This window comes from Octopus bimaculoides, chromosome 1 (assembly GCF_001194135.2).
Source record: "Octopus bimaculoides isolate UCB-OBI-ISO-001 chromosome 1, ASM119413v2, whole genome shotgun sequence".
Lineage (NCBI taxonomy): Eukaryota > Metazoa > Mollusca > Cephalopoda > Octopoda > Octopodidae > Octopus > Octopus bimaculoides.
In genome coordinates, this window is record NC_068981.1 from 98,047,791 (window position 1) to 98,074,281 (window position 26,491).

Below are 26,491 nucleotides of genomic sequence, written 5' to 3' on the forward strand. Positions count from 1 at the left end.
TATATATATATATATATATATATATATATATATATATATATATTTTTTATTATTCATGGTTAGCTGCTAACCGTAAACTATAAAATAATTTTTTTCAGTTTATTGAACTTTGATATGGGAAAAGTTTACAACCTTCTACATCGATAAACCACTATTGTTCCTGAAAGTTGTTTTTTATACCTTCTACAGATTGCTCAAAGCTTACTAACTTCACACACCTTGGTCCTTGGATCTTACTTATATATATATATAGTGATGCAAACAGGAAAAATAGAACTCAGAATATGAGTATATGTATATTATTATTAATATTTAGCAGAAGCAACAAAGTGACTCAAGGTCCGAGAGTCTTGTGTGTTCAGCACTTACCAAACTTTTTGATAAATTTGATAGGTGCTAAAACACAAAACTCTCGGACCTTGAGTCACTCTGTTGCTTCTGCTAAATATTGATAAAAATATATGATCGTTGCCAGAGCACCAGCAGTCTGGCTTCCATGCCGGTGGCACGTAAATAGCACTATTTGAGCGTGATCGTTACCAACGTTGCCTTCCTGGCACTTGTGCCAGTGGCACGTGAAAAGACATTCGAGTGAGATCATTGCCAGTACCGCTGGACTGGCTCCTGTGCAGGTGGCATGTAAAATACACCATTTCGAGCGTGGCCATTGCCAGTACCGCCTGACTGGTCTTCGTGCCGGTGGCACATAAAAGCACCCACTACACTCTCGGAGTGGTTGGCGTTAGGAAGGGCATCCAGCTGTAGAAACTCTGCCAAATCAGATTGGAGCCTGGTGCAGCCACCTGGTCCACCAGTCCTCAGTCAAATCGTCCAACCCATGCTAGCATGAAAAGCGGATGTTAAATGACGATGATGATGAATGCTTGTCATAATATTATAAACAATGAATTGTAAAATGAGCACAAGGGCACATTCTAGGGGTGGTGGGAATATATTAATCAGATTAACTCATATTTAAATGGTGCTTATTTTATTGATTCTTGAATGATGAAAGGCAAAGTTGATCTCAGCATGGTTTGAGCTCAAAATGTAAAGGGGAATAAGTAACTAAATACCACAAGTACTTAAGTTTGCTGTTTTACTAATTCTGTCATTCACTGCTCTAAAATCATCAATAATGCAGCATCACAGTTACAACTATAATCTAGGTGATCATTTCATTGTTAATATATGTTTAAATTCCCAAAGGATGGGATTGGTTTAACTCTTTAGCATTCAGATTACTCTATCAAATTTAATCCTTATATATTCCCATTTCTCTAACCTCTCATCAGGCACAAAGCCACCTTCCTCAATACTATTCCTCTACCACCTCAGCCAAGGAGTCATGTCTTGTATATTATTTGGTAACCTCATTGCTGTGGGTGCTAAGTAAAAAGTACCCTGTAAGGTGTTTGGTGTTAAGAAGGGCATCCAGCTGTAGAAACTATGCTGAAACAGACTGAAGAGCTTGGCATCAAACCATCAAACCCATACCAACATGGAAAACAGACATTAAAAGATGATGGTGATGATGATGATGCATTTTTTGTAGCTTCAAGAATTCAATGAGCTGATTATTTATGTTTTAGACTGACATTGTAGGGTAAGTGTCAGAGGCAGGATTTGGTTGGTTCGAACATAAACTGGGTAAAATGCGCCATATATGGCCAGTTTAAATGTTTAAAAAAATTTCCCCTATCCCCATAACCATTTGCTGAGCAACAAAACAGTGGTATGGTTCATGTATCACAACAGCTGCTGTTATTGAATTCCAGATCAGTATGAACAGAGCAGACCTATGTTCAAAGACTTTCTAGTCATGACCTTCCATTTTTTAGTAGTAGAAGGAAATACAGGTGCTACTTTTAGCAAATGGAGCAACCACATGCAAGTGCCCTGTTATGACCCCTGGCAGTGACGCACACACACACACACACACACACAGAGGCTTGCATACAGTTTCCATCCACCCAATTCACTCACAATCTGGGGCTATAGTAGAAGATACTTGCCCAAGGTGTTGTACAGTGGAACTGAACCCAAAGCCATGTGGTTGTAAAATGAGCTCCACACAGCCATGTCTGCAATAGATTACATAAGCTATGATACCATTTCTATAGACATCAACAACAACAACATGGCTACTTGATATCAACCATAACAATGCTATTACATGGCATCACTCACAGCAACATGGCTTCAGACAGCAACCACAATGCAACTGCTACATGGGTTCACACCTAATTCATCATGATAAATTCATTACTGTTAATTACAGTATGGTAAATACATTACTTGTATCTTCATCAACTGACAGTTTCACAACAAGGCAATTATATTATGAGCCAATATATCATTGATAAGTTCATCTTCATGCCAAATATATCACTAGATATTAATTAAAAAGTTATATTCACAGAGCAGATACTTTACATTTTCATTAACAATAAAAAAGAAATTAACAAAAAAATTTCCATCCTACAATCGAGAAATTTTTAAAAACCACAAGAAAGAACAATCAAGAAATGAAGTGATAAATCAAACAAAATATTACTGGAACAGAAATGTCGCACCACAAAATGATATATATAGGTAGTGCATTGAGAATTCAATATACTGTCAGTGAATATCAAAAAAACAAAACATTGATTATTTAAAAGGCATTGCCCATTATGTTTTTCCACCTCTAGTTTCAGTCTTCGTTGTGATGTGGTGGCTTCGTTGCCTCAATGACTCTGAGTTATACTGGTAGACCACAAGCTTCTGGTAGGGTCTCCCATGCTAGACCAGTCAAACGATAGAGGCCAGACTAATACAAGGCGGTATCAAAAAGTTCCCAGACTAGTTCTGTAGCATATCAACAGATGACAGCACATGGTTGCATGCACAGTGATAGCTAGCAGTGACCCTCATGAGACTGTGTGCTGAGTGACATCACTGTGTTTACTTTGCAAGTTGTGAAATTTGTGTTTTTGTGATCATCTGTATGCTGTAGTCTGCAATTTTATCATGGACAGGAACAAAGAGCCAATGTGAAATTTCACATTAAACTTGGGAAGTCTGCCACAGAGACATTGAGCATGATTTGGCAAGCTTACAGTAATGAAGCAATGGGTTGTACGCAATGTTTCAAGTGGCACGGGTGCTTCAAAAGTGGAAGATGAGCGACTTTTCAAAGAAGATGGATAATCTGCAAGACCTGTCATGAGCATCACTCCTGGAAATGTGGTATTGTGCATCAAGAATTCATCCCCGAGGGCCAGGCCATCAATCAAGAGTCCTACTACGACATTTTGAAACATTTGAGGGAGGACATTCAACGGCAGCATTTGTGGAGCACAAAGAAGTGGATTCTTCACAATGACAATGCACCCTGTCACCAAGCTCTCGTCACTCATGAGTTTCTTGCCAAAACCAACATGATCTCACTTCCATACCTGCCCTAGTCACCACCTTCCATCTCTTCCCCAAGATAAAAATGCAGCTCAAAGGTTGCCATTTTAACACCATTGTCAAGATCCAGAGCAAATCGCAGAAAGCCCTCAACTTGCTTACAGAAAATGACTTCCAAGCAAGATTCCAAATGTGGCAGGAATGCTGGATCCAGTATATTGCTGCACAAGGTGACAATTTTGAAGGAGATGATATAAACACTTAGGTAAATAAGTTATTTTCTATTAAACATAACTAGTCCGGGAACCTTTTGATACTACCTCATGTGAACCACTTCTTTCCAGATGTAAAGACAGGTTTGCTTAGGGCCAACACCCTACTTACAAAAAAAGCAAAGTTACAGACGCATCAATGAAGATTCAAAACCAACAAGCCCCGGGAGGAGAAGCAAGAATCCAATGAGGGAGAAGTGGAAAAGACAGTCTAGAGTCAAGAACAGTGAAGAAAAGTCACTGATGGCCAAGGCTCAATTGGGAGCAATGAGCTAAAGTAAGCAAGCAGTGCTCATTATTTGGCTTTTTAAAATGTTTTTTCCTCTAATTTATAATTGTGTTATTTTACTGGATCCATTTGTATTTTGTGACGCTGTTTTTAAAAGCAACTCTGATTTGCTTTTTCTTGTCGCTTTTTTTCTTGTATTTGAATTTTATTTTCTCATTATTAATGAAACGTATTTAGAGCACAAATAAAACCTTTAAATATATTTAGCATGCAAATAAAAACTTTAAAAACAAAAATGTCTAGTGATGTAATTTATTGCACTGATAAAAAGTATGACGATGAATTTACTGACAATGTTTTTGGCATGCAATATAATTAGCTTGCAATGAAATCACAGGTGATATATTTACCGCAATGTAATTATCCACAATGAATTTACTAGATGTTCAGTTACATAACATCAACCGAAACATTACTACTGTTACATGACCAATATGAGTCATAGTTTAAGGCAATTTCTCTGTACAAGTTTAAACTTGTTCTCCTTTTTGAAATGTTAAAACAATGCTGAGAGCTATTGAAATTGTTTGGATCAACACAGACAGTTATCAATGCAAATCTACACTAACAATTGAGAGTAGCTTATTTCAATACAAGACTAAAAGCAGAAAATATTATTAGCTATTAAACCTCATTATAACATCAATTTTTTAATTTTTTTATCCTCACTGAATGTCTTTCCGTCTTCTTAAATTATCTTTAACTTAATCTTTGAAATATCACCAACACTGATGATGATGGTGGTGGTGGCAGTGGTGGTAGTGATGATGGAGGTGGTGGTGATGATGGAGGTGGTGGTCGTGGTGAAGATGGTGGTGATGATGATGATAGTTGATATGTAGAACAGCTGTGTTGAAGTTTGCCTGCCACTTCCTGAATCAATGTTGATACATTCAGGAACAGCCAAGTAGAAAGGCAGATGCACATGGCCCATACCTGTGCTTAATACACACCCAGGCCTCTGAAATCTGGTTTGACTGTTGCTCCCTCTCAACAACAACACCACTACCACCTCAATTATTCCTCACATTATCAAGAGGGTGCCAGTACAACAAATTTCTCTTTCTTTGATGCTTTCATTCATCAGTTGCTTTGTATTCCAAAGAATACTGTGAATCACTGTTCAGGCTATCCCCCCATCCAGGGGATGATACCTGTCTGATAAGCCAACTGACCCCACAAATTCTGCTTTACAAAAATGTTTCATAAGTGACAATGACAGCAACACCATCAACACCACCATCTATAATATTATTATTTGTCATGATGTGTATGAGTGTTACAATTTAAACAACATTAGCAATGGAACAAGTTGAAGACAATCAAAAATCGTCAGCATAATAAAACAATATTTTTTATGATTTATAAATTTATGCATCAAAGCAAGTACATTTATAAAACATAGAATTCCCATAGGTTACTCATCATTATTATTATGGTTTACTTTTTATCATCTTTGGAAATGACAAGTGAATAAATGTAGTATCATATTTGCCAGCATATAAGATACACTCCTGCATAAGATACATCTCTACTATACAAGTATATTTTGTATCATATACTCAGTATCTTCCATCATATACTCGGTATCCCATCAATGATACAATCACATTAGACATATGGCATTCTTTTTTTTTTTGTTACATTTAAGAATATAAGAAGCACATCTTATACACCGGCATATGCAGTGTATGTCCCTTCACTTCTAAAACATGGGTATGTAACCCGTTACAGGTATTATGTTCCCTACCTGATTGATTAAAAAAAAAAATCCAAATTTTCATTGAAGTTAGGCCTGTACTTGTTAGAAATCATAAAAGCTAAATGTGAGCAATGATGTGCTGTGGCAAGTGTTCAAATTTTTGACATTGTTGCTATTAGAAACAGCCACTGTACATGCTGGTCTCTACCACACCACACATCTGATATCTATTGATCACTACACACACACACACACTACTTGATCCTTACATACACTTGATATCTACATGAACATTACACAGACCTAATATCAATTTGATCACTATGATATCTACTTCATCACAAGACTCACTTGTATCTACTTGATCATCATGCACACATGATATCTACTTGATCACAATGCACACCTGATATCTACTTGAATACTAACATACATTCGATATCTATTTGACACCACACACACCTGGTATCCACTAGATTATAACATGCACTTTGTCACTGTTGGTTAATTATACATGCATGTAGTCTCTAATAAATCATACTTGCTCTTTACTGGATACTATACAAACTAGTCCTTCTTGGATCACTGCATGCAAACACCTGGCCTTTACAGGATCATTACACACACACACACACACACACACACACCTAATCTCTAGTGGATAACTATTCACACACACCTCATGTGGATAACTTTTTATACACCAGGTCTCTATAGGCTCAATGTACACACATCTAGTAGCTGTTGGATCATTATACACACATAATCTTAATCAGATCATAGCATCAACCATTCTCTATTGCATCATTATATACACTTAGTCTTTGTTGAATTACTACACACTTGAAATAAATTGCAAGCCAACATACAATTTATGGTTTTAACTAAAGTCAGATAATCTATTAATCTAATTAAGTTTAACAACATTTACAAACTGAACTGGAAAAACACAAAATTAAAGAACAGTCTGGTACACATTGCTCATGCTAAGACTGACTATAGGGTAACCCCCATCAGTTCTAGTTGCTCTTGTAAGGGCTATTAATATACATTTGAGAGATGAAAGTGAAAGAATACATTTAACTAAGTCACAAACTACACTAATTTGTTCAGTGTCACCATGGAAACACACATACAAATACACAAACACATATGCATGCACACGCATATACACATACATGTATGCAAACATGAACCTATGTAGACCCATGCAAACACACACAAACAACAAACAGAAGGAAATAGGTACACACATACACATTTACATACACACGTATGTGTTTGCTTGTATATATGCATGTGTGAGTATCTGTGAGCTTGCATATGTATGCCTTTTCTTGGGAGTATCTATATGTGTGAGAGTGAGTATGTGTATCTATGTATTGAAATATGAGTGCATGTGTATTTGCATGTACAATAAATACATTCACTGAAAGCAAAATAAACAGCAAAATACACCTACTTCCATCATTTTCTCCAGAAAAACCATTGTAATTTGTTTTATCCTTCTCTTTTTCTCGATTTTCCTGCTCCAGATTCAATGACCTGAAAATGAGAAAGTAGAACAACAACGTGAAAAAAACCAATATGATAAATTAACCCTTTATCGTCCAGATTACTGTCAAATGTAATGCATATTAATTCATGTTTCAAATTAATCATGCATTATATCATAGCTTTGCGATTTCAATGATGTGATTGTTTATATTCAGACTGAGTGGTGAGAAAGGCTAGATTTGGCAAGTTTGAACATAAAACAGGTAGAATATTTGAACAAGATATGACCAGTTTAACTCTTTAGCATTTAAGCAGGCCTTATCTGGCCCAAATTCTCTATCTGCTTTATGTTCAAATTTATCAGATCCAACCTCTCACACTTACCTTACAATGTCATTCTAAAATAAACAATGCATGATCCAGATCTTCAATAAACAGTTGGAAGACTTGGACTACGCAGACGACATCAGTCTTCTCTCCCACAAGCAGCAACCTGTACAGGATAAGTTATGTCGTGTTGCAGAAGAAGCGGAGAGAACTAGCCTCCAGATCAAAGGCTGCTGACATGAGCAGATACAGTTTGGCACACCAGTGGCGTCACAGGTGTTGCTACCAGAATGCAAAGAGCTGGAATAAGTTGCCCTACCCTCTAACAGTTCTACAAATCCACTACCTCCTATTTGGTACTTCATATCAACTCTGAAAGGACAAAAGGCAAGGTTGACCTTGGTGGGATTTGAACTCAGATTGCAAAGAGTCAGAACAAAATACTATCCAATGTTTTGGTGATTCTGCCAATTTGCTGTTGTAACTTTGTGTGCTACTGTTCACACAGAATAATGTCATTTGCATCTTAGACAAAGATAAATAAGATCAAATGACTGATAGTCATTAGCACATTGAGAGAAAGAATTTTATGAATGTCACTCCTAACTGGGTCACTAAATAGATGGAATATTTAATAAACAGATATACTTTGGTATTGGGGAGGATGAGAAACTATCCCAATCTGAAATACTTTATATTTATTTCAAGACTTAGACATTCTTATGTTTCTTATGAGAAAATTAATTGAAAATAAAAAAGTGGTAACTTGAAACTCTTTCTCAATGTAGTGCTCAATAATGGACACAGCCAATTAGCTGCAACCAGTAAAAAAGAATTCCATTATTCAAGTGCTTAAGGCAGCAAGCTGGCAGCATCATTGGCATGCCCCAAAAATGCCTTGCAGTACTTCTTCCAACCAATTATATTCTGAATTCAAATTCAACTGAAGTCAACTTTGCCTTTCATCCTTTCAGGGTCAATAAAATAAAGTACCAGACAAGTACTGAGGTTGATATAATTAACTAAACCCTCACTACAGAACTGCTGGCCTGGTACCAAAATTTGAAACCATTATTCAAATACTTATTGAGTAATTCATTTCTTTTATCAAGCATGTATGTTTTGTTGACATATTAGTTAATTGCAGGCAATTATTAAATTGTTATAATAATCTTTTATTTCATAAATTGTACAAAATCTCATTACTTTAAAAACAATTGAAGATATCAGCTTTGAATATCATTCAAAGCTGATATAATAATAATCGGATATAACAGTCAGATGCCTTTCTTGTCACCAATCCTCACCCATTTCCAAACAAGGTAACATACATGTTTTTTTGCAGAAGATTAGAAGCAAACAGTATCACTTAAATCATAGTGATGCTCATTTATAGCCATCATGTAAATGTCAAAACAAGTGTACACACAAACACACATATATAACAGGCTTCTTTCAGTTTGCATGTCATAAATCCATTCACAAAACTTTGGTCAGCCCAAGGCTATAGTAAAAGACTTGACCAAGGGACATGCATTAAGACTGAACTCAAAACCACACAGTTGGGAAGCCGGTTTCTTAATCACACAGCCACACCTATACACAATTTATCACTCTACCACTCTTTCTTCTCTTTCTCTGAATATCTACTTTCTGTGTAAGCTAGCTAACTTGCATCAATAATCAGGAGACCAGCCTAGAGTTGACAAGATTGAGAAAGCCACTGGGAAGACAACCTATGTAGGAACCCTGGTCACTATGAATTACAAATGACAAATATAAGGAGCTCAACGTACCTAAAATAGCAGTCAAATCTACCTCAAACTACATCTTACTGCATATTGGAAAAGGTAGTCATAGATACACCTTGCTTGCTTTCTTGCTTCATGCTCTTGCTTGATGGGACTGGGGTCAGCCCAGGTTAGTTGTCTCTGAGATGTCATCATATGTAAAGTCGAACAGGTCCACCAGTGCTCTCCATCATTGGCAGTCCTGTGCCAGCTCCTCTGCATCCTCCAAGGTGATGTTAAGCCTTTGGAGATCTTCCCCAATCATGTCTGGTCATCTGGTGTGGGGCCTACCATGGGGCTTCTTCCAATCCACAACTACTACACCAAATGAGAGTAAAGCCCTGGTAGGATGATCTAGTGGAAGATAGAGGACATGGCCATACCAGTGCATGCGATGGATAGCTATGAGAAGGGAGGATGTGGGCCAATGTGTGCATGCACACAGTTCTTTGTTGGACACATAATGGTACCATCTGATGCTCTTGATAGTTTTCAGATCTCTGCTATTAAAGCCGTCAATCCTCTTTGCCAGAATCTCAGAGAGGGGCTTCATTTCAGCTCTATAGAAGAGAACAGAGAGGGCCAAAAGAAAACCAAGATGGCACATCATATGTCTGCTTGCACCAGGATGACTTCAACATCATCATCATAACAGCCACTTTTCCTTGCCTGCATGCAGTGGATGTAATTCATCAAGACATGTTTTATGATTAAATGACCTACCTGTTGCGAACCCTCTTCTGTTTTCAATTTCCTCCTAGCCAAACATGTTTTCACAAAAGTTTGGAAATTAAAGACAGTACTTGCATGATGGTAATGCTCATTTACAGCTATCATGGAGGGGGGGGGCACTTATCAACTTTAATTCATCAATTCTATATCACAAATGGTGAACAACAGTGTTATTGGTTACAAGTTTCCAAGGAACCAATCTTACTTTCATTCACTGCATTTCTAATAGCAACAGTGACAAGAGAGTATTTGTAATTCAGTACAGAAAATATATCATAAGCTATTTCATTCAAAGAGCACTAACTTTTCAGTTTTCTTCATGTTATTGTTTCCATCCTTTGGTGCCTAAAATCAGTGAAAATGAAACACACACACACACATGCGCACACATGATGTGCTTCATACCGTTTCTGGCTACCTAAAATTCAACTGAAATCATTGATCACTTTAAGACACATTCACAAAGTACAATCCCTTGAAAGCAGTTAACCAGTAAGACACTAAGGAATTTCTCTCTCTCTCTCTCTCTCTCTCTCTCTTTCTCTTCCCTTGATTACCAAACTACTAAAGCTCTATGAAGAAGGAAAAATAAAAAAGAAAAGCATGTTTCATGAATTTCTTCCACATTGTAATTACTTTCAATCTATAAGAAATCATATCATGCTGGCAAATTCTAAAAAAGAATGAAATAGGGCAATACATGATTACTACTGACATAAAATTTTAAGAACTTTATAATAGATAAAAAAAAAAAAAAAAATTAAATAGATGAATTCTGTGCACCTTTTACCTTATAATTCCTTAATTTCAAATTAAGGATTCTAATCCCACCAAATATTATGAAGAAATGATTATCTCCCTTGTAATAACTGTCCACTAAAGGAAGACAAATATTTAAAATTTGATTATATATAATAATCAAATTTTATATATAATAATCTTTCACAAGAGTCGTTGCAGAAAGTTTCCCAGAGAGAGGGGCATGAGAGGATAGAGAGAGAGAGAGAGAGAGAGAGAGAGAGAGAGAGAGAAAGAGAGAGAGAGGGACAGAAATAGGGTGAGATAGAAATAAAGAAACAAATGGAGAGTCTGGAGGAGAATGATGGAAATGGAAAACGAAACAGCATGAATGAAAAAAGAACATGGAGAGAAAATGAGACATATGCATGCTGGCAAATAAGTGTGTACATGCCTCTGTGTGTATTTGTTTATAGTCATGTGTGTATGCCCATATACAGAGACACACACACACAGAAACTAATATAACAAAAAAAAATCTCTAAAATATGAAGCAGTATTACTACAAACTGTGGGGTGGGGGGAGTAGGTTACTGCTCTCTTTACACACACATGCATATACAGACACATATATATATACACATGCACTCTATATATATATATTCTGTGTGTGTGTGTGTGTGTATGTTAATAAACACACACACACAAGTATATTTATGGATACACCTCTCTGTGTGTGTATGTGTGTGTGTGCGTGTGTGTGTGTGTGTGTTCACTGAGCAAATGACACACACAAGTTCATGTAAAGGCAATGAAATAGGAGGGTAAGAGTAACTGAAAGGATAGAAATATATATATGTATCTATGTATGTATGTATGTACATATGGCAGATTGGTGGCAACAGGCAGAGGAGAAAAATAAAAATGGTAAAGATTCCTCTTCTCTCCCCACCCCACCAGTGTAGAAAGTAAATTTTTTTGTTTGTTTCCCTTGACTCCAATGCTATGTTGAGGGAAGAATGGGGAAAAAAAAGAATATACCCCCCACCCTCCCTTTTTGCACTTCCCTACACTGGTTCCTCTCTGATTAAGTTTGCAGAAGGTGATAAAACATGATAATGGCTGTGCTCTTTATAAAAAGTAGACAGCAGAGTTAGATAGTTATAACTGGTGCATCAGCTTGTAGACTGTTAATCTCTATCAATGCCAAACTGTGCACTCTAGTGGGTACTTAAATTCTATAATCGTCATCATTAGTTTAGCATTTATTTTCAATACATAAGATACAGTGAAGTGGGATAGCAATGACCAGGCCATAGACACATGAAGACTTCCTCAATTATATATATAATAAGAATAATATTAATAATAATAATAAATAATGATAATTTCAAATTTTGGTACAAAGCCAGCAATTCCTCAGTGTTTGACTGGTACATATTTTATTGACCCTGAAAGGCATGTAAAGCAAAATTGACCATGGCAGAATTTGAACCTAGAATGTAAAAATGGAAGAAATGCGCTAAGCATTTTGCTTGGCATGATAAAGATTCTACCAGCTCATTGCCTTAATAATAATAATAATAATAATGATGATGATTTTAAATTTTTGCACAAGGCCAGCAATTTCAGGGGAAGGTTAAATTAATCACATCAATCCCAGTGCTCAACTGGTACTTATTTTATTAACCTCAAAAGTATGAAAGGCCAAGTTGACCATGACAGAATTTGAACTCAGAACATAGAGACAGATGAAATGCCCCTAATCATTTTGCCGGGTGTGCAAACAACTCTGCCAGCTTGCTACCTTAATAATAATGGTTTCAAAATTTAGCACAAGGCCAGCAATTTTAAGAGGAGGGATTAGTGAATACCATTGAACCCAGTACTTGACTAATACTTTTATTTACTAACCCTGAATGAATGAAAGATGGAGTTGAAAATGAATGAAAAGGGTGAAAGGAAATACTAAAGCATATATTCCAACACACTGAAGAAGGAGAAGGAGGAAGAGGAGGAAGAGGAGGAGGAGGAGAAGAAGAAGAAACCACCACCTGTTGGTAACTTTTCTCTCCCACTCATTAAGTAAGAGGGTATTACCATTTTTTCTGGACTCTTTTTCACAGCTATATTCTGTTTGAAAGTTGTATTAGTTTTTGTTTGAAAAAAAAAAAGGTAGTTTGTAGAGAGAATGTTAAATGAGCCTGAAAAAAAAAAAAAACATGGTCTCCCCCCACCACTAAAAGACATGAAGAACTATGAAGGAAAGCGAATAAGTACCAGGGTTGGGAGAAAGAAGAGAGAACTAACAGTCAATCGTTCTATAACTCCCAGAAAAAAATGTAAACATCTAAAAGACTTTCCTTCTATTCATTCATTACTAAACGCCATTGAGCTAATGCAGTTTCACATCTCTCCTTGAAAAATGCATTTTCTTCAAAAAAGTTTTTGGGATTCCTACGTTTTAGATGTCGGAGATTATGAGTAGGCAAAAACAAAATCAAAAATTTTAATTTAGGGGTGAAATTAAAAAGATCTTTTTTTTGCATATTTGTAATCTCTGACATCTGAAACATAGGAATCCGAAAAAAAAATTTTTTTTTTAAATGCATTTTTCAAGGAGAGGTGCGAATCTGCATCAGCCCCAATCTCTTTCCCTCTTCTTCATTGTTAAAAGTATAAAGAAGCTAGAAAAGATCGATCATATTTCAGTCTAATTGTCACTGTAAATGACTGAGGATTTCTTTTTCTGTCTCTCTTGCTTCACTCCTTTTCTCTATGTTTAAGAGAGTGAAGGTGTGTGGCTCAGTGGTTAGGGGCATTCGACCCACAATCGTAAAGTCACAAATACGATTCCCTGTAATAATTGGAGTATTGAATATGACAAAAAAATGTATAAAGAAAAACATAGAAGCCATACCTGGATCCACAACATTACACACTATCCAAAAACTAACCCTACGAGGAAAAGCCTACATCCTACACAAGACACTATCAATTCAACAGTACAACCCAAATAAAATAATCTACCCATACAAGACACACTCTTTACAATAAGCAGCTAATAAAATAAACAACCTCCACAACATGCACTCTATAGGATGGATACCCAACAGAAGAACACAACTAGCATTACTCATACAACACACAATACAAAAACAAGTACAATAAAAGACTCAAACCAAAACCCATAACAAAAACAAAAACACACAAAGTTGTACACCTCAGGAATGCAGAAGTACACCAAGTAGGATGCAGTAGAAATTTACCCGAAACTATTGAACAGCAACAACAACAACAATGTAATTCTTTCTAATTTTGGCACAACACAGCAATTTTTGAGAGGACAGTCAAGCTGATTACATCAACCCCAGTGTTTGGCTGGTGTTTTATTACATTGACCCCAAAAGGACGAAAGGCAAAATTTGCATGGGTGGAATTTGAACTCAGAACATAAAAAGTCGGAGGGAAAAAATGATAATAAAACAGAAGTAAACCTATATGAGATAGTCTTTATGTGATTGCTCAACTTATTAGAAATAGCCACTTGATTTCCTTCAAATCACACATCTTGTCTTAGTAAAATAAAGGAAGGACGCATTAAATAGTGTAGTCTTCCATGCAATATGTGGAGGCGCAATGGCCCAGTGGTTAGGGCAGCAGACTCGCGGTCATAGGATCATGGTTTCGATTCCTAGACCGGGCATTGTGAGTATTTATTGAGCGAAAACACCTAAAGCTTCATGAGGCTCCGGCAGGGGATGGTGGCGAACCCTGCTGTACTCTTTCACCACAACTTTCTCTCACTCATACTTCCTGTTTCTGTTATACCTGTAATTCAAAGGGTCAGCCTTGTCACACTGTGTCATGCTGAATATCCCCGAGAACTATGTTAAGGGTACACGTGTCTGTGGAGTGCTCAGCCACTTGCACGTTAATTTCACAAGCAGGCTGTTCCGTTGATGGGATCAACTGGAACCCTCGACGTCGTAATCGACGGAGTGCTAACTAACAACCATGCAATATGTATGATAACAAAGAGTGTGATGTTCATAAATGGAGCACTTTTGATTATTATTGATCTACTGGATCAGAGCTACCCTATGGCTAAACAACAACAACAACAACAACAACAACAACCATGGTGACTATAACAGCAAAGATAATGTCTTGATGGCTAATATGACTATCACAATGCAATTTTTTAAATTCTAAAATACTATTACTGATCAGATCATTTGCCAAAAAAGTGCGAGTGAAGGAATTTTATTATATTGCTCCAACCCATTCTCACATCCCACCCTTCTATGTTGGCAAAGGATTGACTATAATGAAGTGCTACAATATCATTGTGCTTCTTGGGGAAGCAACTTTCATTCGGAAACATTAAATAGAGGACTGGGGTAGGGGGTGAAGGGAGAAATCTAAGAAACAGATAATGGTTTCAAATTTTGGCGCATGGTCAGTAATTTTAGTGGGTGGGACAAGTCAATTACATTGACCCCAGTGTTCAACTCGTATTTATTTTATCAATCCTGAAAGGATGAAAAACAAGGTCAACATCAAAGAAATTTGAACTCAGAATGTAAGGAGTTGAAAGAGAAGAAATGCCATTAAGTATTTTGTCTGATATACGATTCTGCCAGGTTGCCATCTTGAGAATATTTATAATGTCAGATAAAAATGTATGCAACAAACAGGCACTTACCTTAAAATCAGACAAATGAGAATGTATCACATGTACCACTACATGTTTCTTCTCTGCAGGCACAAAACATCAGAGATGCCTTGGTAGCAATAACTTCTACACTAAGCTCTATTCCCATGTCTTCAGGTTTCTCTTGCAGATTCTCAAGCTAGTCTATAGAGTGTCCTTATAATGGGGCAGTGGGTGACCTTGGGGCCTGGCACCAGAGCTAAGCTGACTAGATTACTATATTTATCAGTATTCAAGACATATCATTTGTCCTGTGTCTAATGCAGCCATGATACAGATAAGAGTGTGGCGACACAATGGCCCAGTGGTCAGGGCAGCAGTCTCGCGGTCATAGGATCGCAGTTTCGATTCCCAGACCGGGCGTTGTGAGTGTTTATTGAGCGAAAACACCTAAAGCTCCACGAGGCTCCGGCAGGGGATGGTGGTGAACCCTGCTGTACTCTTCCACCACAACTTTCTCTCACTCTTACTTCCTGTTTCTGTTGTGCCTGTAATTCAAAGGGTCAGCCTTGTCACACTGTGTCACGCTGAATATCCCCGAGAACTACGTTAAGGGTACACGTGTCTGTGGAGTGCTCAGCCACTTGCACATTAATTTCACGAACAGGCTGTTCCGTTGATCGGATCAACTGGAACCCTCGTCATCGTAAGCGATGGAGTAACAACAACAACAACAGATGAGAGAAGACACCACAGGCTAGGGATCTGAATGAGCATAAGTCCCTAGGCACAATAATTGCTACGAATAATATAATATTGTAACAAGCCAAATTGTCAAAGACCTTTAACACCAACTTACGAAAAATTTCTTTTGGTACATAAGCAGTTAAGAGGGGAAGTCATATCATATTACATTGCCTTCTTCAGCATACATAACCCATACCTGATATATGCCTTGCATTATTTAACTCTTTAGCATTCAGATTACTTTGTCAATTATAATATTTATATATTTACATTTTATAAAATTAATCCTGTATTATGTCTGAGATTTTGAGGATGTAATTGTTTATGTTTTGAATGATATTGCAGCATAGGTGTAAGAGGCTGGATCTCACCAGTTTGAACACAAAACAGGTAGAATATTTGGACCAGATATGGCCTGTTTAAATGCTGAAGGGTTAATGACTATGTCACTTCTCTTTTATCTTTTATTTGTACCAGTCATTAGATTGTGGCCATGCTGGGGCACTGCATTCATGAACTTTAGTCAAATGAATCGATCCCAGCGGTTTTTAAATTTTTTTAAGCCAGGTACTTCTCCCATCAGTCACTTTCACCAAACAGCTAAGTTATGGGGATGTAAACACACCAACACTGGTTGTCAAATAGTGCTGGAGGACAGACACATACACACATACAGATATACACAACAGGCTTCTTTTAGTTTCCATTTGCCAAATCCACTCACAAGGCTTTAGTAGGCCTGAGGCTATAACAGAAGACACTTGCCCAAAGTGTCGCACAATGGGATTGAACCCGGAACTACATGGCTGGGAAGCAAACTTATTACCACACAGCCACACCTTTTATCTTTAATCTTTTATTTGTTTCAGTCATTTGACTGCAGCAATGTTGAGGTACTGCCTTGAAGAGTGTTAGTCAAACAAATTGACCCCAGGACTATTTTTTAAGCCTAATATTTATTCTATCAGTCTCTTTTGTTAAACTGCTAAGTTATGGGGACATAAACACATCAACATTGGTTGTCCCCACCAGGGGATGGACACAAACACACAGATAGATACATGATGAGCTTTTTTCAGTTTCCATCAACCAAATCCATTCACAATGCTTTGATTGGCCTGAGGCTATGATAAAAGACACCTGACCAAGGTGCCATGCAATAGGACTGAACTTGGAACCATGTGGTTGGGAATCAAATTTCTTACCACACAGCTACGTTTAATATTTTTAATTATCTTAAGTGAAAAGTTCTCCTAAAAAGATGAGAGGAATATTAAACTTCCATCCACTTGTCAGCTACTTGCTATGAGTGGATGACAACAAAACTACAGTGGTGGCATGCACCTTGGTGACTGATCACAGTCACACAAAAAACATCACTAGAAATATGACTTTACATCATGTAACAAACAATTTTTTCGACCAAAATATAAACAACTATACTGTTTAACAGAAAAAAGATGAAGTCAAAATATAGTACTCCCATAATAAAGTTTGTTTGTAATAAATTTATAGTTTCATACATTCTTGTAGTATACTGTCACAGTATTGTATATATATATATGAGGGGTTACTGAAAAGATCCTGACTTTGGGTAAAAGAAAATACAGGAGGATTAGTTATGATTTTATTCAACATATCCCCTTCTAAGATTCTCACACTTATTGCAGCGGTCCTTTAGTTTTTTTTTCTAAGCCCTGTAAAAGAACTTGGAAGGTTGGACCTCCAACCAGGTCCTTTGTGATACCCTCGAAGCTGGGGACTTTTTAGCACCCTACCCACCTACATGCACAGAATATGTTTTCCGTTATGAAATTACATCAAAATATCTTTCAATAAGTATGTGATGAAACATTAAATTTGCTGTTTCCACAATATCCTAATAAAATAGGGGTGCATTTTATGCAGGAGTGCATTTTATACATTGGGAAACACTGTAATTAGTGATATATATAAGTACTATTTAAGGATGGAACTATTTGTGGTGTGGCAGACATTGTGATAACTGTTGTTGTAGTGGCAGTGGTGGATGTAGTAGTAATAAAGGTGAAAAAGAAAGAAAAATAAGAGAAATAGAAAATATAAGGCTTTACCAGTCACCAGTACCACCATTTACTATGCTCACCACCACTACACATCACCTTCTCTCTAACCATCGGAAACACAATATACCAAAGTATCGGAAATAGACCCAGTTTAAACCAAAGCTTTCATCCCTATATTCTTATCCGACAAGCATCAAAGTATACCTAAGTTCTGTTTTACTTCCATCCACCACCACCACCACTAGGAAAAACAACAACAACAATCACACTAACATCATCAACCATGCTGGTACCACTCAGTCACACTTATCACCACCTCAAGTACTCACTTCATCTACATTTACAGCATTGTTCAGAATCTGAATGCATAGCTATCACAATAGTCTCTTCACACGACTAAGAAATATCATGCCTCCCACCCATTTTCTCTCTCTCTCTCTTTCTCCTTACACACACACACACACACACACACACACACACACATACAGAATAAACAACAGAAGAGGTGTTATAGAGATCAGGGCTTAAAATTTCCAGACTGAGTTACATTTGCAGCTGGCTAGATACACATGAGACTCTCCAGCAATACTGATTGAAAATAACTGATAAGGAAACCAAATATATTGGTTCTTAGAAACATTAATATATTTCTGTTTCGCTAGCAGTTGGACTGCTGACATTCTTTAGAACAGCATGGAGCAGAGTTGATGGCTTAACATTAACAACTGAAACAATGACAAACTGGCTGGAGAGCAAATGAAAGGTGAATAGTCAAAGACATGCGCAACTTTTTGTTTCAATTTCAGACAAATAGCAACCCTCTGGACAGATGCAATTGGTTTGAGTGGAGGACACTGAAATAGTAAATTATTAGCTTCATTAAAAAGTTACCTAATGGATCTATGAGGGTGTATATAGTTGCATATAGTTATGTAGATGAGAGAACTGTGCATCATATAATTTGCTAAATAATAGAATGGTTAACTGAACTGTCTCCAGATGATTACAGTTCTAAACAGAGGAGAGAATAAAACTACTACTGAGTCTTTACATGGACACTTTCAATAAGAAGGAACAAAGAGAAAACACTAACTAGACTACCACAATCTGAACTACCACAGTCACTAGCTGCATTTATGTGGTCACTGGCTGCATGTATGTGGTCACTGGCTGCATGTATGTGGTCACTGGCTGCATATATATGGTCATCAGTTTGCAGCTAACAAGCCAATAAAAGAGCCTCTATGCAGTCACTTAACTTGCTAGAAAAAGTACCCAAATACTCTGAAACACACACACACTAACATTTTAAATAAATAAATAATAAAGTAACTGGATAAAGTAATTCTAGATGCAGTATATCTGAATTAATTTTTTAATTCAGATATACTGTATCTAGGTAAAGAAAGAAAACTAAGTGTATGGTCACAGCAGGAACCTTACTCATATAATTACATTTAATGAGCTCAAGATAAAATATTCACAGCTAGAGTACACTAAAATGAAACTAGACTCAAATAGATTTCCTTAATCAAGTATTTAAGTACATGTGTATGTTCTTATGTATCAATTAGATGAAATTATTACTACAGATAAGGAAACGATACTAATTTTTTAGATACAATAACTAACAGACAAATTGGATAATGTAATTCTAGATTCAGAATTTTAAAAAAAGGAAAAAAGGAAAAAGCATATGGCCACAGCAAGAATGTTATTGATCCTAGATCTATTCAATCAGGACTGCCCTAGGAGTAAACAAGCTAAGTTTTCTGACCAGCACTGGCCATGTAGACAGAAATAGTAAGCAGGAGTAACACACTCTCACTTAACTTGCTTTCAGTTTACAGAAAAAATTTATATTGCATTTTACCAATTCATTTGATCCCATCATATCTATTTCTGATCCATTGAGTCAAGTACCCAGTCATTTACTATTGGCATAACAAGATCTAAGATCAATGACATTCTTGCTGTGAACATATGCTTTTTATTGTATTTTTTAAATTTGGAATCTAGAGTTACATTATCCAATCTGTGCAGAATTACATTATCTAATTTGTCTGTTAAGTTATTGTATATCAAAAACATTAGTGTTATTTCCTTATTTGTAGTTATAATTCCATCTAACTGAAACATAAGAACATACACATGTACTTAAATACATGATTAAGGAAATCCATTTGAGTCTAGTTTCATCAAATTAATGTACTCTAGCAGTGGATATTTTATGGAGTCTTTATAAGGTAGCTAAAGGTTGTAGAAATAGCAATCAAATCTCCCTTAAATTTATATCTTAAAAAAAGAATACACAAGACAGTGTTGCTCAAGGTATGTTATGCCTGCAAAAAACCAGGAGGGTCATAATTAGAATGCCTATGATCATTGGTCTGTTCAGCAAGGGTCAAATAGGGCCTGTACAACAAACACCATCATTGGCTGTATGGTAAGGAGCTTGCTTCCCAACAACATAGTGTTGGATTCAATCCCACTGCATGGCTCTTTGGGCAAGTGTCTTCTGCTACAGCCCTGGGCCAACCAAATCCTTATGAGTCAATTTAGTTGACAGGAACTGAAAGAAGCTCATTGTGTGTGTGTGTGGGGGGGGTGCATGTGTGTGTTATTGTGTGTGTGTTAGTCACTGTCTCCTAGCCTTGACTTCACATGATAGCTGTAAATAAATGTCATTGCTATGCAAGCCGTATCCTTTGTGTCCTTCTATGGAAACAGGCCTAGTCACAAGGAATATTACTTCAATAAACCAAACTATACAACATGTAATTATTTTTTGTGAGGGAATGGTGGATCTTGAAGCAGATAAAGTTATAAACAATAGCAAGTAAATATTGGACTTAAAAAAACCATTTGGAAAAAAAATTCAAAGTCTGCTCAATACTTATCACATTTAAAAGAGATGTGGATCCATATCCCACAGTCAGACCATAACATTTTCAATCCAAAGGGATTTTTAACCTGATATTTACATGCCATTGTTCATAGCTTTATCTGCTTCAAGATCTACCATTCAAAGAAAAAATTATTTCACATTCTCTCAGTGTTTATAAATTCTTCTGGATGCCAACAACATACACATTGTTTAACACAGTCTTAAAGCAGTGTTGCTGTAAAATGGAAATTGGGGAATATACTACAAGTTATCAGCAAAATGAGGCCGCTATCAAACTTACAGCAGCTTAAGATTGAGCAAAAAAAATTCACGTTTGGTGTCCATAACCAATGAAGCATGTTGCCACAGCACATGTTCTATAGTCCAATGTCATCATTCATAACACAGTGGCATATCTCCACACACATTGTCCTCCAAAGACAGTATCCACAACAAAGGTCTTTCCATGGTTGAATGTACACAAACGTATTAAATGTAACTGTAAACATTTATACTCTAAAGTGTATTTATAAGGTTAAAACACACAAACACACATACATATATGCTTAACTCTTTAGCATTTACACTAATCTCTGAAATGTAATGCTTAGTTATTCACATAGTTTTGAATTAGTCATGCATTGTCTTCAAGCTTTAAGATTTTTATGTAACTGTTTATTTTTAGAATGACACTGTAGGATTGGTGTGAAAGGCCAGATCTGGCTAGTTTGAACATAAAACAAGTAGATGTTGGTTAGTAGAAGAAGAAGTAGTAGTAGTAGTAGTAATAGTAGTAGTAGCAGCAGCAGCAGCAGCAGTAGTAGTAGTAGTAGTAGTAGTAGTAGTAGTAGTAGTAGTAGTGGTAGTAGTAGTAGTAGGCATCTTTCAGTAGTAGTAGTAGTAGTAGTAGTAGTAGTAGTATTAGTAGGCATCCGTCAAGTCTCGGGAGACCATGGATCTGCATCAAAAAAATTGTGGTGTTGATGGTGGTGCAGCATCTGCTGTGGATGTAGAGGCCCACATGGGAGTGGCAGACACACATATAGCAACTGTATTTGAAGGAGCTCTCTACCAGCGCTACTGGTTTTTCTTCTTTTTTTGTGTGCTTTTCTTTGGTGACAAGTTCCTATACGGCAGATTTAAATGCTAAAGGGTTAATTATATCTTTTGATTAGCTGCAAAGCTACATAAGTACATGGCTCTTATCAAAATTTTACTAAGTGCCTTGCACAAAATTCAAGGCCCTTGAGCCACTACAATAGCTTTACATCTCATAAATAAACAAACATATGTTCTATTTTGCATATTGACACGTGTCTGTTTGTACCATAGTACTGTTTGTACTATGACACATGTTGTTTAAACATATACAGTTCTCATTATTTGGAAATTCTTGAATTTAAATAAAATGTAACTTACCTGAAGCTACCATAGACAATCAGGAGTATTGAGATCACAAATGTTGACAACCTGGAGGAATCTACCACTGAGATGGCTCTGAAAAAAAAAACCCCCAGATATTCCATGTATTATTATTATTATTATTATTATTATTATTATTATTATTATTATTGTCTTTCAATTTTGTTTCCATTTCTTGCTGACCATCTTCCAGACACCTAGGGCAAAGAAACTCACTGTATACATTGGTAGTTCATTAAAATAAAGATACTAGATTGTTCATTTACAAAATCATGTGATACAAAAAAAAAAAGGAGGAAGAGAGACAGAGCAAAAAAAGACAGAAGGAAAAAAAGGAAACAAGGAAAATGAAGGGAAAAAAGGATGAAAATTCAGTGACAACGCTCTTTTCAATACATGTGATGTACCAGTTAAGTCAATCTTTTGCACTGCCTGCATGGAGGGTAAGCCAAGGATCATCCTCTATTATTATTATTATTATTATTATTATTATTATTATTAACAATTCTTTGATACAAGACATTGACTGTAGCAACAATAACAACAACAAACTTATGTGAAACTGTTATCAGCTTTCAGTTATGCAGTCAAAGTATCTCTTTCTCATTCAACTACTGTTACCATCACCACTACTACTACCACTACAACTACTATCTCAACTACTACTCCTGCTTGTTTCTAGTTGTAATCAGCAATGGATCTCATTCTATCCCAGTCTATTCCCACTAATAGTGTTATGTTTGTATATGGAGACATGTTGTTGTTGTTGGCACTCCGTCGCATACGACGTCGAGAGTTCCAGTCGATCCAATCAACGGAACAGCCTTCTCGTGAAATTAACGTGCAAGTGGCTGAGCAAGCCACAGACACGTGTCCCCTTAACATAGTTCTCGGGGATATTCAGTGTGACAAGGCTGGCCCTTTGAAATACAGGTACAACAGAAACAGGAAAAAAGAGTGAGAGAAAGTTGTGGTAGAAGAGTACAGCAGGGTTCGCCACCATCCCCTGCCGGAGCCTTGTGGAGCTTTAGGTGTTTTCGCTCAATAAACACTCACAATGCCCGGTCTGGGAATCGAAACTGCGATCCTATGATCGCGAGTCTGCTGCCCTAACCACTGGGCCATTGCGCCTCTACATGGAGACATGTACTGTACTACAAAGGGTAAGCTCCCACAAAGCTGAGTTCTCAGCTCAGTTTTAATTTATGACTGGCTGTTTCCCTTCTTTTACACAACAGGCACTTTTCGAAAAGTAATAAATATCACAACATGCAGTTTCTACTGCCTTGTAAACCTGAGCTTCAAACAGTGGATGAACTGGTAGAATTGTTAGAATACTAGACAAAACACTTTGTGGTATTAAGTTATAATCCTTTGTTCTGAATTTAAATTCTGCCAAGGTCAACTTTATTTTTTAACATTCAGAAAGGGCAATAAAATAAATACTGGCCAAGAAGAGGGATTGATATATAACTAAATATCATGTGATGTACATCATTTCTACAAGGTGGTCTAGCTAGCTTTTCATCATCAGCAGCAGTAGTAGTAATCACCATCATCATTTAACGTCCACTTTTCCATGCTTGCATGAATTCGATACAATTTGCTGAGGCCCTTCCTATCATCTTCACTCATCTGTTTCCAAGCAAGGGAATATTTGCCCCATGGCCAGACATTTTTACTTACTAGACATAGTGAGATGTTTACATGGAAGATTGATAACAAACATCAATGCTTTATGACAATGAAGATCATCTAAGAACCATCATGAGACGTTGAGACAAATATGTATGTGTGTGCATGTGTGTGTGCATATTCATACACACACCCACACATATCATTATCAACATTTCATGTCCATTTTCCATGCTAGCATGAGGGGCTGCACCAATTCCATAGTCTGTTTTGGCTTGGTTTCTACTGCTAGATGCCCTTCCTGATGCCAACCACTTTAAAGAATGCACTCGGTGCTTTTTATGTGGCATCTTGGTTTTAGGATCTCAATTCTGTTGTGGTGGACAGGTCTTCTAGAGCAGGGATTTTTAAACTTTTTGACTTGCGGACCCCTTTATATTTCAGGCTTTACCTTAGGGACCCCCTTATAAACGCTTATGAAATTTATACATAAATATTTGCTTAAAATAACATATTTTTACATTTATTTATTTAACAGTATTTAACAAATAGGGTTATTGTCAATTAAAAGATTTCGATTTAAAAACATATATAAAATCAAATTGCCCATAAAAAGTATTTGCTGTCTATGGACCCCCTGTCTTGTCCTTGCAGACCCCCTGTGGTCCGCGGACCATAGTTTGAAAACCCGTTCTAGAGTACAGGAATTTACCAGATATCTCAGTTTTTGAGTGTGTGTGTGTGTGTGTGTGTGTGTGTGTGTATGGTGTATGAATGGGGTGTCATCATCATCATCATTTAACATAGAAGACAAAGATAAGATGATGATGACCTTCCTCCTCCACACACACATATACATACATACATACATACAAACAAATTCTGTGCTTGTAATAATTTTTTTAGGAAAATGTAAAACTGCAAGTGGAGAAAAATGTTGAGCACAACTATTCACTCTGCTATACACACAGCTCTGTAAGTTACAACAATTCTAAATCCTCCAATGTGCTTCTTGGAAAGGATAACATTAGCTTAATTTATTGAGACAATAGAATTAAAATTTAATCTGGCTTAATCCAATGGAGAGCTGCTTAACTTAATTGTCAAGCATGAAACAGTTTCAGCTAATCCATTTTCAACCTTGATAAATTAGGTAGGAAAAAAAAGATAACCTATGAAAAAAAAAAAAATTTTCTAGTTTGATATGTTTTATTTGTTATATTCTCCTACATTATGAATCTGTGAGGTCAGATTCAAAACATGTTTTGCATGTAGAAAATTTATTGTTCTTCAAAATCTCGCTAATAAAAACACCTTTGTTGATAGTGAAGTGAAGGTTCATACTTTTATAGTAATCAAATTGTTAACGCTTTGCTCAAAATTGTATGCCTTCAGAAAATATTAGGAGCACATGCATAGCACATTATATATAATACAAGGCCATATGGCATAAATATAATCTATAATACTAAATGCCAAACCAAACTTTTGTGTGTCAGTGTCACACTTTGCTCCCCCCCCCCTCACTATTTAATGACACTTCTACTCCTCTTGCTGGGTAATAGCAGGCATAGGGAAGGTGAAGGTAGTGGTAGATTGGCAGTTGAGATGGGGGTGACAGTAATAGTAAGAGCTGTAGTTGTGATAGAGGCGGAGGCGATGGTGAGGATGGCGGTGGTGGTGGTGGTAGCTGAGGCAGTCAAGCATGACGGTGATAGTAAGGGATGTGAAAGAGTGGTGATGGTGGTGAGGGGAAGGTGGCGAAGTCAAAGGTGTTGATAGTATTTGGCAAAAATACTCTAACCCTAAAACCCTAAAGCTAAAACCAGTACAAACACACAAACGATGTCATAAATAACAATACCGCCCGATAATTGTTGACAAACAACGGCACTAATTTATTCAAGGAAAAAAATTCCATTACACCGCTAGAACGTTTTGTTTACATTCCACAGCGGTAATTGTTTTCACCTCAATAGACATCAGTGGTTGGCTGAAATTACCGAAATACGACAACTTTTAACATGAAATAACTTCGAGTATAAACATTTTTCTCTGTTCTATAAGACAAAATATACAAGTATACGAAGTTTTAAAGTGTTTCGGTAGAAAACACACTAAATTAAAACTAAATAAAAAGTGGCGCCCACCAAATCAGAAAGATCCGGTGGTAGTACTGGTGGTGGTTGAAAACAATCAGCAGAAAGAGAGAGGGAAAGAAAGAGGTTAGACAGAAAAAAATTGAACTGACCCCAACCCCATATAGGTGCAGACATGACTGTGTAGGCAGGAAGCAAACTTTTCAACCATGTGGCCTTAGGTTTAGTCCCACCGTGCAGCTCCCCCCCCCCCCCC

The 26,491-nt window shown here is 36.8% G+C and overlaps 1 protein-coding gene across 1 annotated transcript in view; it reads right to left on the reverse strand.

Annotated features, from left to right (window-relative positions):
• Positions 1 to 26,491, reverse strand: part of LOC106882607 (signal peptide peptidase-like 3) — a 344,505-nt gene that overhangs the window by 98,843 nt on the left and 219,171 nt on the right. Inside the window, exons 5-6 of the mRNA XM_052966894.1 lie at positions 22,499 to 22,576; positions 7,122 to 7,204 (exon numbers count right to left, since the gene is read on the reverse strand). Of these exons, the coding sequence (XP_052822854.1) occupies positions 7,122 to 7,204; positions 22,499 to 22,576 (161 nt within the window). The remainder of the gene's footprint in view (positions 1 to 7,121; positions 7,205 to 22,498; positions 22,577 to 26,491) is intronic.